General features: G+C 40.8%; 1 protein-coding gene across 2 annotated transcripts in view; it reads left to right on the top strand.

The window, feature by feature from the left end:
* Window positions 1–13,220, top strand: part of LIPA (lipase A, lysosomal acid type) — a 128,694-nt gene that overhangs the window by 83,322 nt on the left and 32,152 nt on the right. Inside the window, exons 1-3 of one of the 2 annotated variants that reach the window (XM_061402756.1) lie at window positions 3,878–3,961; window positions 7,593–7,704; window positions 10,606–10,723. In XM_061402756.1, the coding sequence (XP_061258740.1) occupies window positions 7,594–7,704; window positions 10,606–10,723 (229 nt within the window). In that variant the 5' untranslated portion in view covers window positions 3,878–3,961; window position 7,593. Of the gene's footprint in view, window positions 1–3,877; window positions 3,962–7,592; window positions 7,705–10,605; window positions 10,724–13,220 lie in introns of those variants that run through there. The other variant, XM_061402757.1, reaches the window with a different exon arrangement.

The following is a 13,220-nucleotide window of genomic DNA, read 5'->3' as shown; positions in this document are numbered from 1 at the left end:
ACTAAGGTGTTTTAAGTTGCATATTCCTGGCCACCTGCATCTTATTCTCCATTCTTATTTTCCTCTTTAGCTGTAGAGATGTCTGTAAAGCATGCTGCATGGCGATCAAGATGCGCTCTGAAGCTTTGCAATCTCGGTGTCAGAAGTAATTATAGCAAAGTAATTCTCACACTGGTTTTCAGAGCAATTTACAGAGCTTGTGACACGCATGGTCATTGAATCATAGAGCATTTTATAGACAACTCTTTATCTGGAACAGATTCACGAGGTCATTAGATAGGACCTCTCTAGAAACAGAAACACAAAATAGAAGCTGAGACAGACTTGAGTCAGAATGTTTTATGGACTTATCTTCTGCTCAAGATAACATAAAGCTATAATAATACAGTTCCTTCCCTGCTTTCTCAGTCCTCTAATGTTGAGACCTTTCTCATTAACTACTGAACTCTTACAAGTCTGAGCAGAACAGATGTTTGAGGACTTGCAACTTCTGAGACGTCAATAGCCAAACACCACAAGTCATGACCTGGTCACTCTTCCACTCCCTTGAGGCATCTGCCTTCTTCTGTTGTACCCAACAAATTGACGGTGATAATATACAAAAGTTTTCTCTCTCCCTCCCTCTCTCTCTCTCTCCATATATATATATATATATTTTTTTTTTTTTTCTTCGAAATTTGAGGCAAGGACACAGCCTTTAATTCTCTGCTCTAACAGCTGAGTTCTGACTCACATAGGAAAGGGTTGGAGGAGGAGGTGGAGAGTAAGAGATTCTAGAAAGTCACTTGCACAAATAAGGAAAAAGCCATCAGATCATCTCTTAAAGCTAATGCTGCATCTGCTAGTTCTGTCTATAGTTGCTTCCTTAACTATATTCAGATCTGTGCTTTCTATAAAATGCAAATAAATTCTGTAATACTTGAAAAGACAAATTTCATGAGTGTAATTGTGAGATTGGCTTGTCTGGAACTGACTGGCACTTAGAATTGACACTGATTTCCATATTCCCAGGGTTTACAGTTAACCAGGATCTTGTGGAAGAATTCAGGACTGCTGACCACTGTAGCCTTTATTCAGGTCTCAGTCTGCTCCATTTCACTCCTTTTCTCCTGAAGATCCCAGGGATTTAGCCTGGTTCTTCTCTGGATTGGAAGATTCTTTCTCTATAATAAAATGAATGGTACAGACAAAAAATGTAATTGCCTACTGTCCCTCTACTTTAATATTGCCTTTTTTCATTTGTCTGAAATGTCATTTTCATTTCATTTGTCAAATGATTCATTTGAACCATGAATCATTTTAAAAATGATAATGTTACAGAACTCCAACAGAAACTTGTGGATTATACTGTGACAGGTGGTATTGAAGAAGCTGCAGACAAATTGTTAAAGATATCAGCACAATTTCATTGCTTAAAAATATCATGTGTTTTATAGAACTGCAAACTCAATAATAACCAATATTAGAATAAGAACGTTTCCAAATTCGTAAAAGCCAAAGTTCTCAGAAGGATTTATGTGACCATATATACATAAGGCTACCCTGTTCATCACCAACTCCCAGAGCTTGCTCAATTCATGTCTATCAAGTCAGTGATGCCATCCTCTGTCATCCGTGTCTCCTCCTGCCTTCAATCTTTCCCAGCATCAGGGTCTTTTCCAATGAATCAGTTCTTCGCAGAGATGGGAATCAGTCTTCAAGAGATGGGACCACCAGACCACCTTACCTGCTTCCTGAGAAATCTTTATGAACGTCAAGAAGCAACAGTTAGAACTGGACATGGAACAACAGACTGTTTCCGAATTGGGAAAGGAGTACATCAAGGCTGTATATTCCCATCTCTTGAAGATGGGAATACAATCTTCCCTCATAGCTCAGTTGGTAAAAAATCTGCCTGCAATGCAGGAGACCCTGGAGAAGGGATAGGCTACTCACTTCAGTATTCTTGGGCTTCCCTTGTGGCTCAGCTGGTAAAGAATCTGCCTGCAATGTGGGAGACCTGGGTTCGATCCCTGGGTGGGGAAGATCCCCTGGAGAAGGGAAAGGCTACCCACTCCAGTAATCTGGCCTGGAGAATTCCATGGACTGTATAGTCCATGTAGTCACAAAGAGTCAGACACGACTGAGTGACTTTCACTTCACTTCACATACATAAATGATGGGCTCCCCCATCCTTACCCCCATCCCTGCCATCCTCTGAATCTCTAGCTGGTATGCTCTGCTGCTCTGATATTGACAGGGCAAGCTCCCTATTTCCTTCAGCTTGACTCAACCATCCCCTTCTATGTGATAAAGTGAAAAATGGCCTGCTTAAGAGTTAAACTATTAAGAGGAAATGGAATAGGGAGACCAGAAATAAACCCACACACCTATGGCCAATTTATTTATGACAAAGAAAGCAGGAACATACAATGGATAAAAGACAGTTTCTTCAACATGTGGTGCTGAGAAAACTGAACAGTTACAGGCAAAACAATGAGATTAGGACATTTCCTTCATATCATATACAAAAATAAACCCAAAGTGGTTTAAAGACCTAAATGTAAGACCTGAAACCATAAACCCCTAGAAGAGAACATAGGCAGAAGATTCTTTGACATAAAATCACAGCAATATATATAATATATATAACATTATAATTATATTTTATATATGTGATCTTTCTCCTGAAGCAAAGGAAACAAAAACTTAAAAATGGGACCTGATTAAACTTAAAAGCTTTTGCATAGCAAAGGACATCACTGATAAAAGGACAATCTATAGAACAGGTGGCAATAGTTACAAACGATATGGTCAACAAAGTTATGTTGCTTTTTCCTGAATACCTTCCAATGGCTTCTCTTCTTGGTAAGAAGTAATAGAGTCATTCCAGTTGGTCCCCAAGGCCCCCAGTTACCTCTAGGACATCATGATCTACTGCTCTCCACCTCCCACTTTCTGTTCCAGCGACACTGACCAAATTCCGCTTATTAAACACCACTAAGAATATTCCTGCCGCAGGACCTTTGCACTTGCTATCCTCTCATCTCAGAATGCTCCTTCCCAGTATCCACATGGTTCGAAATCACCTTCTTTTTGTTTGTGCTCGAAGTGCCATCAGAGGGTCCTTTCCTGATCACTTTAGACATAACATAGCACCCACCTTCATTATCTCTTTATTGTTCATCATGGCATTTTCACTACTTCATTTTTATATTTATTCATGATGTCTCTTCCCATTAGAATGTAAGCAGGAGATGACGGTTCTTGTTTGGCTGCTATACCCCTAGTATCTTCAAAAGTTAAAGTGTTAGTCACTCAGTCGTGTCCGATTCTTTGTGACCTCTGGACTGTAGCCCACCAGGCTCCTCTGTCCATGGAATTCTCCAGGCAAGAATACTGGAGGGGGTTGCCATTTCCTTCTCCAGGGGATCTTCCCAAGCCAGGGATCGAACACTGTTCTCCCGCATTGCAGGCAAACTCTTTATCCACTAGGCATTTTAGTAATAAAAATAAAATGTACAGCAAGATTGCCCTGCCTCAGGCACGCCGCTGAGGGATTCATAAGTAGCATGTAATTACATCTACAGAGCCCACGTTCTCTGTGCCAGGGGCGGAGCTTAGTGGCTCTGCAGGAGCTCCTGCGGTGGAGCCCACGCAGCCTACTAGACCCGGCCGGCGCGGCCAGTGGGTGGAGCTGGTGATCCGCTCCGCCCGGGAGCCGGCTGCGGGACGCCGCAGCGCTCGAGCGCGCCCATGGCGCATGCTCCGCGGGAGCCGAGAGCCCGCTCGGAAGCGAAGGAGTCTCCGCTGCACTTCCCGGCGGCAGGCTGATCTGATTGGGAGCGCTAGAGCCTGAGCCTGGCGCGGGCGCGGGCCCCGGGTCCAGCAAGGCTCCGCCCCCTCCAGGTTCCCTGCGGCCGCCCCAGCCTCTCGAGCAGGCACTGCGGCTCTCGACAGCGGCCCGGGAGGACGGCTGCAGGTGAGTGCCGGCCCTGCTGCACTGCTAGGGTTCCGCAGCATCGGCCTTCCTCCGCGGGCTCCGAGGGCCTCGCACCCTGCCGGGTGCTCAGTCTCACCGCCTGTGAACCTCTGCAGGACCCCTCTGCGCTGGTTCGCGGAGCACCCGAGGACGGACAACTTTAGCCCGTCCTTCTCTGCGCTGCAGCGACACCCGGGATTTCTGATTCCCAGTTCCCCTACTTCCTCCTCGTCCTTCACTCGCATTAGCTCCGCCAGGCAGCCCCCAGACCTCGCTTACTTTTTAGCCAAAGGCATGGTCAAGGAACGGCTTGATACCTGTCCTGGTGAATATCCCGGAGATACTATTTAACCACTGGACATTTTGCTTCCAGTAATAAACCTGGGTCAGCCTCAGTTTCCTGGAAAAAGGATTTAACGGTACTGCAGAGAGTTGTTGGAGGCGTAATGAACATAGTAGGACCGAAGCGCTGCCTGCGAAATCTGGAGCATAGCAAGAGCTTAAATGGGAGTCAAAATTACTAGTGTTGTTCTTATTGTTAGCTGAATAACAAGCTGCTTTGGAGCTTATCTTTTCTTCAGCTACTGAACTCTGGACTGCCCCAATCCTGTTTTTCAGAATCTGTTCTGTGTCCACCCTTTGCTGGGTCCTGGGAGTTCAGAGTTGACCCAGAGACTGGCTCTGCCCTCAGGCTGGTGTAAAATGAAGACAGACAAGTACTTAGTTGGGCTGTTAACAGTACCAAAAGAATTGAGATAAAGTTGCAGAGCCCACTGAATCCATCTTGGAGGAGGCTTTTTCTCCTTGAACTTCTTAGTCATCATCCTATGACAGTTACTTGACTGATAGGTTGAGAAACTGTCCAGTGTTTTGTTGGAGGGAAAAATTAGTTGGATGATTTTTCTAGTTGAGTAGCTTCAGATGTTATCCTTCTGGAGCTTTCTTTGCAGACAGCTGCCAAGGCAATGGCAACCCGCTTCAGTACTCTTGTCTGGAAAATCCCATGTACAGAGGAGCCTGGTAGGCTGCAGTCCATGGGGTCCCTGGAGGTCGGACACAACTGACCGACTTCACTTTCACTTTTCACTTTCCTGCATTGGAGAAAGAAATGGCAACCCACTCCAGTGTTCTTGCCTGGAGAATCCCAGGGACGGCGGGGCCTGGTGGGCTGCAGTCTATGGGATCGCACAGAGTCGGATACGACTGAAGTGACTTAGCAGCAGCAGCAGCCCCAAATCCAGGAGCATTGGCACTGAGTGGAAAAGCAGCTGCCACCGGAGGTGTTACTATTTGAAACTGTGGTTACAAACTTTTTCTTTTCTTTTTCAATCTACTTGGTATTCCCTAGTAATAATAGGCTTTCGGAAGGTTATATTTATGATAAAGGTAGACCTGAACTGTACAGCCCTTCCTAACCACCATAAAGAAATGCAAACTTGTGACTTTGTCTGTACAGATTCAAGATAATATCTGTTCCTGTCTAGAAATTGCAGGTTCACCACTTCTGGGAGAAATCACTCCATCACCAGCAGGAGATGCATCAGCAGACGGGAGCTAGTTCACTTTTGCAATCATCCGAGAACCAATTTCTTAAGACTTGTGGAATTCTGGGTTTAAGCCCATCTTAAAAACAGCTCTGTTGAATTACTGACATATAGTACTAGCAGGACATGTTTAGAATGTACATTTTATGCATTTTGATATGTTTATACATGTGAAACTATGATTATTCAATGTCATTAACCCATCCGTTACCCCCAAAAGATTCCTTGTGCATTGGGTACCCCTTTGCAATGCTTACTTCCTGCCCCTCATTTCCCCAGGCAGCCATTTATCTACTTTCTGTCAATAGAGATTAGGTTGCATTTTCTAGAGTTTTATAGAAATGAAATCATATCTATTTATTTGATCTGGCTTTGTAAAGAATCCACCTGCCAATGCAGGAGACACAAGAGATGCAGGTTCAATCCCTGGATCAGAAAGATCCCCTGAAGTAGGAAATGGCAAACCACTCCAGTATTCTTGCCTGGAAAATTCCATAAACAGAGAAGCCTGACGGGCTATAGTCCATGGGGCCGAAAAGAGTTGGACACGACTGAGCGACTGCACACATCATGTGCTTGGGACTGTGGACTTTCACTCACCAGGATTATTTTGAGATTCATCCATGTTATTTATGTGCATTCCTTTTTATTGCTGAATAGTATGTATATATCATAATATATTGATCCATTCACCCATTCAGGGCATTTGGGTTTTTCTCGTGTTTGGCTATTGCCCATAGAGCTGTTATGAACATCTTTATACAAGTCTTTGTATTGGGATACACTCATCCATATCTTTTTAAAAAATTAATTAATTTATTTTAGTTGGAGGATAATTGCTTTACAGTATTGTGATGACTTTTGCCATACATAGACAGGAATCAGCCACAGGTACACATGTGTCCCCCCATCATGAATCCCCCTCCCACATTCCTCCCTACCCCATCCCTCTGGGTTGTCCCAGAGCACACTGGCTTTGAGTGCCCTGCTTCATGCATCAAACTTGCACTGGTCTTACATATGGTAATATACACGTTTCTATGTTATTCTCTCAAATCATCCCACTCTCTCCTTCTCCCACATAGTCCAAAAGTCTGTTCTTTACATCTGTGTGTCTTTCTGTCTTGCATATAGGGTCACTGTTAGCATCTTTCTAAATTCCATATTTATGCGTTAATATACAGTATTGGTGTTTCTCTTTCTGAGTCTGTATAATAGGCTCCAGTTTCATCCACCTCATTAGACTGACTCAAATGTGTTCCTTTTTATAGCTGAGTAATATTCCATTGTGTATATGTGCCACAACTTCTTGTCCATTCATCTGCCGTCATTCATATCTTTAAGGGACTATATTTATTTTAAAATATATGGGAGGCTGGGGCTGTAGTCCCACTTTTGCCTCTAACCATCAGCGTGTCCTTGAAAGAGTCACTTCATTTTGCCTTTAATATCCATCCCCAAGGTCTTTGCTGTGCTGTGATTTTGTGCCATCACTGTTAGAACTGATCCCTGGAGAGGGTCTCAGAAGCAGAGAGGGGCAATCTTCTTTCCTTCTATTTCTTCTGCATGCTCTCTTATTTTTTTCATTTCACTTTTTTCCCCTTGGGTGACAAATTCAAATCCTAACGTGTAACTTTGTGCAAGAAGGGAAGTGAATAACTCGCGAGAATAGGAGCTCATATCAGCTGAACTTCAGAACATTTGAATCACAGTTAGAGAGGAAAAGGTGGGAGGTTAACAGGCTCTGGAATTTTGGGGATCTTCCCTTTTCTTAACGTATAGTCCTCTCTTCCGCTCTTGCTCCAGGAACATTACGTTTAACTTTGTGGTGAGCAGGTGGGTGGGTGTTCTGGGCTCCATGTGTCACAAATTAACTGAGGGTGGTGGGTGGGAGGTTTCCTAGTTAAAAAGAATTCCTGAATTTTTTCTTTGAGGTGTGGCTTGAGTCATTTGTTCCCTATTTGGCCTTTGCCTAACTTTTAGCTGACGTAAACTGGTTCAGAACCTCGTATGGGAGCATTATTTACCAGTGTAATTTTGTGTAGTAAAATTGGTGTGGGCAAATAACAACAGACTGTTTTATACAGAATGAAAATGTGGCTCTGGGGTTTGCTGGTCTGTTTGGTCCTTGGGACCCTGCCTTACCAGGCATCTGGATGGAAGCAGACACCTGTGGATCCTGAAACAAATATGAATGTGGTAAGTTTCTTAAAGGCGTCTGCTTCTTAAAACGCATCTGTGATCAATGTTATTTCTGAAATCCAGTTACATAGCTACATGAAGCTACAAACTCCATTCTCTTTATATCTCATTGTGTTTTTCATGTTCTCTGAATCTCCAGTTCAGTTAGCTGGACTTTACCCACTAGGTAATGTGTATTTTACAAACCTCTTTTTACTGATGAAATGATATACTTCTTAATAAGATAAGTGATATTTTTAGACATGCATTTCATTTTTAAATCTCACTGATTGTGTTTAAACAACAGTAAAAAAGTGTTAAAACTTCCGAAGAATGTTAATACTGAGTGTGTTGAACAAGGACAGATTACCGGTGTTCATAGTTCAGTACAAAAATCAAAGTATCTGAAAACAATTTTGTTAGAACAAATAAAAATATAATCCGTCAAGTAATGAAAACATTTGAAAGTTATTCGTCTTAAGCAAACAATTAAATCTGGAGACATTTTATTTAGGCATAAAATATCAGGAAAGTGTAGATTGCTACAGAAAACAGCAGGTTTAAAACAATGACACAACTGAAGAACCAGGTAGCTTTAGAGATTTTGATAAATTTATAGTCAAGAGAGTGCGACCTGTTATCAGGGTCTTAAGGTTGCATTTTATCTCTTGTTCCTGATTTCTTCTTTTTAAGGTTTTTTAAAATTAAAAGCATTTTTCTTTTTGAATTTTTTCTGTAAGAATGATAAACTTAAATCCTTTCAAGTGTTTGTGGTAGAGAGAATCACAAGCACTTATTCACATTGTCTTCTGGATAACTGAGTTAGCTGTATGCCACTGAGCTCCTAATTAACAGTTGCCCAATGGATTAAGTGGTACAAACTGCTATATGTAAAATAAAGAAGCTTCAAGGATATATTGTACAGCACAGGGAATATAGACAATATTTTATAATAACTATAAATGGAATTTAACCTTTAAAAATTATGAATCAGTGTGTTGTATACCTGAAACTTATATTAAACATCAACTATCAGTTCAGTTCAGTCGCTCAGTGGTGTCCGACTCTTTGCAACCCCATGAACCACAGCACGCCAGGCCTCCCTGTCCACCACCAACTCCCTGTGTTTACTCAAACTCATGTCTATTGAGTCGGTGATGCTATCCAACTATCTCATCCTCTGTCATCCACTTCTCCTCCCACCTTCAATCTTTCCCAGCATCAGGGGCTTTTCAAATGACTCAGTTCTTCCCATCAGGTGGTCAAAGTATTGGAGTTTGAGCTTCAGCATCAGTCCTTCCAATGAATATTCAGGACTGATTTCCTTTAGGATGGACTGGTTGGATCTCCTTGCAGTCCAATGGACTCTCAAGAGTCTTCTCCAACACCATAGTTCAAAAGCATCAATTCTTTGGCACTCAACTTTCTTTATAGTTCAACCCTCACATCCATACATGACTACTGGAAAAACCGTAGCTTTAACTAGCTGGACCTTTGTCGGCAAAGTAATGTCTCTGATTTTTAATATGCTGTTTAAGTTGCTCATAACTTTTCTTCCAAAGAGTGTCTTTTAATTTCATGGCAGCAGTCACCATCTGCAGTGATTTTAGAGCCCAGAAAAATAAAATCAGCCACTGTTTCCACTGTTTCCCCATCTATTTGCCATGAAGTGATCAGACCAGATGTCATGATCTTAGTTTTCTGAATGTTGAGCTTTAAGCCAACTTTTTCACTCTCCTCTTTCACTTTCATCAAGAGTCTCTTTAGTTCTTCTTCGCTTTCTGCCATAAGGGTGGTGTCATCTGCATATCTGAGGTTATTGATATTTCTCCCGGCAATCTTGATCCCAGCTTGTGCTTCATCCAGTCCAGTGTTTCTCGTGATGTACTCTGCATGTAAGTTAAATAAGCAAGGTGACAATATACAACCTTGATGTACTCCTTTCCCTACTTGGAACCAGTCTATTGTTCCATGTCCAGTTCTAACTGTTGCTTCTTGACCTGCATACAGATTTCTCAGGAGGCAGGTCAAGTGGTCAGAATTTTCCGCAGTTTATTGTGATCCACATAGTCAAAGGCTTTGGCATAGTCAATAAAGCAGAAGTAGATGCTTTTCTGGTACTCTTTTGCTTTTTCGATGATCCAGTGGATATTGGCAATTTGATCTCTGGTTCCTCTTCCTTTTCTAAACCCAGCTTGAACATCTGGGACTTCATGGTTCATATACTGCTGAAGCCTGGCTTGGAGAGTTTTGAGCATTACTTTGCTAGTGTGTGAGATGAGTGCAATTGTGCAGTAGTTTGAGCATTCCCTCAATAAAAAAAAAAAGAAAGAAAGAAAACCTAATTGCCCCATGGATCTTTCCTTATGTGAATTTGATCATTATTCCTTTTCATCTTTCCCCCTGGTTTTATTGAAATGTAATGGACATATAGCATTGAATTAGTTTAAGATGTACAAGATAGTGATTTGCTCTGGGTCTGTATCATTTTATCTTGTTCAACTCTACCTTGACATTCTAGTGTAGATTTATTGGTCCACTGATTAAAAACAGATTAATATTTTTTATCCTTCATTTCCCAGGATGGGGTCTCTTGAAACAAGGAAAATTGTAGATTACAGAATTAACTGGCATATTTAGAAAAGAAAGAAAGAAGTGGTTATTTGTGCCTGGGAGCCAGGATGGAACCAAAGAAGCCCAAAGCTATGGTAAAATAAGGCACAGTTGGTGCAGAACATGTTAGAATGGTGAATCCAAGGTTTAAGTAAGCATCTGTGAGTAGAATGCAGGGGTGAAACAAGGGGAGGATTTACTCTTGTGGTGGAGATTGGCTACTAGATAGAGCAGACTAAAATTTCAGTAATGGTTTCTTAAATAAAACTTGGTCATTGACATTTTGTCTTTTCCTTTGCTCCACAGAGTGAAATTATCTCTCACTGGGGATTCCCTAGTGAGGAACACCTGGTTGTGACAGCAGATGGGTATATTCTTTGCCTTAACCGAATTCCCCATGGGAGGAAAAACCGTTCTGACAAAGGTATGGGTATCTTCAGTGCTGAGACAGGAAAGTTCTGAAAATCTAATTGCATTGCTGGAATTTGGCTGGTTTTTATATCAGTCACAAGTTCAGATTTAACATGAAAACATTGAAATGGGATTGTCTTTTAGATCAAAGTACTCAACATATTACATTTATGCCAGATATATAGAAACACTTCTTTTAAAGAAGCAAGGACAAGAATCATCTAATTTCATTTTCACTTAAAGATTCAAAGGTCACGTTTGTTTGAGAATATGCTAAAATATCTCATTGTTATAAGGAAGCATTTTATTTAATAAAGTGATTTGAACATTAAGTAGATAGCTCTTGCTATTTGAAGATTACTTAAATTTTTGAGTAGGTAAAGTCATATAGTTCAAAAATTGAAGAGAATGAAAAGCTACACAGTAAAATACCTCCCTCCTATTTCATTCTTTACCTCCCCAGTTTTTTTATGTATCCTTCCAAATTTTCTTTATTTTAAATTTATCTCTAAAAAAGCCTCTTAGAAACAAACATAAAGTATTATTTTCCCTGCTTGCCTTTTAATTCAGAATGTGGCATATAACGCACATTTTTGTTTCTTGCATTTTTTTGTTTAATGTTTTGAGTATTTTTCATACAGTACGAAGAGCACTTGATCATTCATCCCTACCAATACATAGTATTCCACTGTGTAACTGTCATGATTTATTTAGCAAGTGTTCTCTTAGTGGCATTTGGGCTATTTCTACTCTTCCTTTAACAAGTACTGCTGCTGTAAATAACCTTGTTTGTGTGCAAGTTTATTTATAAGATACACTTTCAGAAATAGAATTTTTGGGTCAGAGGATATGTGGATTTGTGATTTTGATGTGTGTATGTTAGTCACTCAGTCATGTCCGACTCTTTGTGACCCCATGGACTATAGCCCTCAGGGCTCCTCTGTCCATGGAATTCTCCAGGCAAGAATACTGGAGTGGGTTGCCATTCCCTTCTCCAGGGGATCTTCCCAACCCAGGGATCAAATCCAAGTCTCCTTGCATTGACAGGCAGACTCTACCATCAGAACCACCAGGGAAGACCCAGATATTGTTAAATTACTTTCCATGTGGTCTTGTTCTGGTAACTACACTTATTGGGAATACTTGAGCTTTGGCTTAAAATATATGCATATTTAAGTATTTAAGCTTTGGCTTAAAATATATGCATATTTTTTCTGTCTCATAACTCAAGCAAAACTGTGGTTTCCAGTGCAGATTGAAGAATTTCTAGATAGACTTCTTGAAATCACTGAACAGACATCAGAATAAGGATCTGATCCTTAGTCAATTGTCTCTCTAGATACAGATTTTTTTTCTTTTTTAACACTTTTTGTTTTTAGAAACTTTCCTTAGGCTACTGAGGTGAGATTAAGGTAAATGGATAACTGTCTTCTTCAAAATTTTATGTGAGTAGAAAATATTTATTCAAAATGAATTTAAAAGCCCTCTGTGTTAATTGAGCTTTATATCATTGTCTATTTTTCTCTTAATAAAATCTGACTTATCTATGTTTTTCTCCCATAAATTCTAGCCATAATGAATCTTTTGATGATGTTACCTGGTGAAGACAGCCAGTGCTCTTTTTGAAATTTAATTTCTGACTCTTGAGAGTTTTATGATTTATAGATCCTGCTAAATGTATGTTACAAAATCGGAAATGAGTTACAACAAGGGCTTCTGTTTTTCTTCTGCTCAAGACATGCAAAACATTTCAGAGTGAACATATGATCTTGATTTCCTTCCTCTGTTTTACTTTTAAAGTGAACTTTGTATACAGATTTCAGAGTCAATATAGAGAAAGATATGTATTGATATTGTTTCTCTTAAAAGTGGCTAGTTGACTAATATAATTACTAATGTGAGCCATTGTTAAAAGATACAGGAAACCTCAGTGAAAACAAGCTTAAAGAATGTGCCTCCTTCCTCCAGGCTTTTCTCTCCTATAGCAATCAAAGCAAATAGTGCCAGGTGGCTTCCTGTGGTATTTATCTCAGCCACCGCAGGTGAAATTGCTGTACCCTAGGAAGCGAGCATCCTTCTTGACTTGTTCTCAGGTGATAGAAGAAGAGACGGGGGAATTCTGTCTGCCCATAAGCACTTCTGTGTTTTTACCTCTGTAGGTCTTGGGTTCTTCATTTTTAAAAATAGTCGATTGCCTGAGATGATCTCAAAGTTCCCCATTAGTCTTTATTGCTCCCTAGTTATATGGGTTAGATTTCTTCTTTTTTTTTTTTTTGGCAGGGGTATATGGATTGGGGCAGTGACTATCTTTGGTCTTCAGAATGGGGAACAGATCGAAGGCACTCATAGTCTGGTCATAGCATCAAGTCCCCGCCCTTTTCCTCTGCTCTGCAGAGGCCTCCCTGTAGATCAGTGATGTGTGTGTAACACCTTCTATGAGCTAAGCTCAGAGACAAGTCTGGAAGCGATCTATGAAGGTGGTCAGTTATCTAAAGGAGTTTGTGATTGTC

This window comes from Bos javanicus, chromosome 26 (genome assembly GCF_032452875.1).
Source record: "Bos javanicus breed banteng chromosome 26, ARS-OSU_banteng_1.0, whole genome shotgun sequence".
NCBI lineage: Eukaryota > Metazoa > Chordata > Mammalia > Artiodactyla > Bovidae > Bos > Bos javanicus.
The sequence above is the reverse complement of the archived record's forward strand: the minus strand, read 5'-3'. Positions and strand labels throughout refer to the sequence as shown.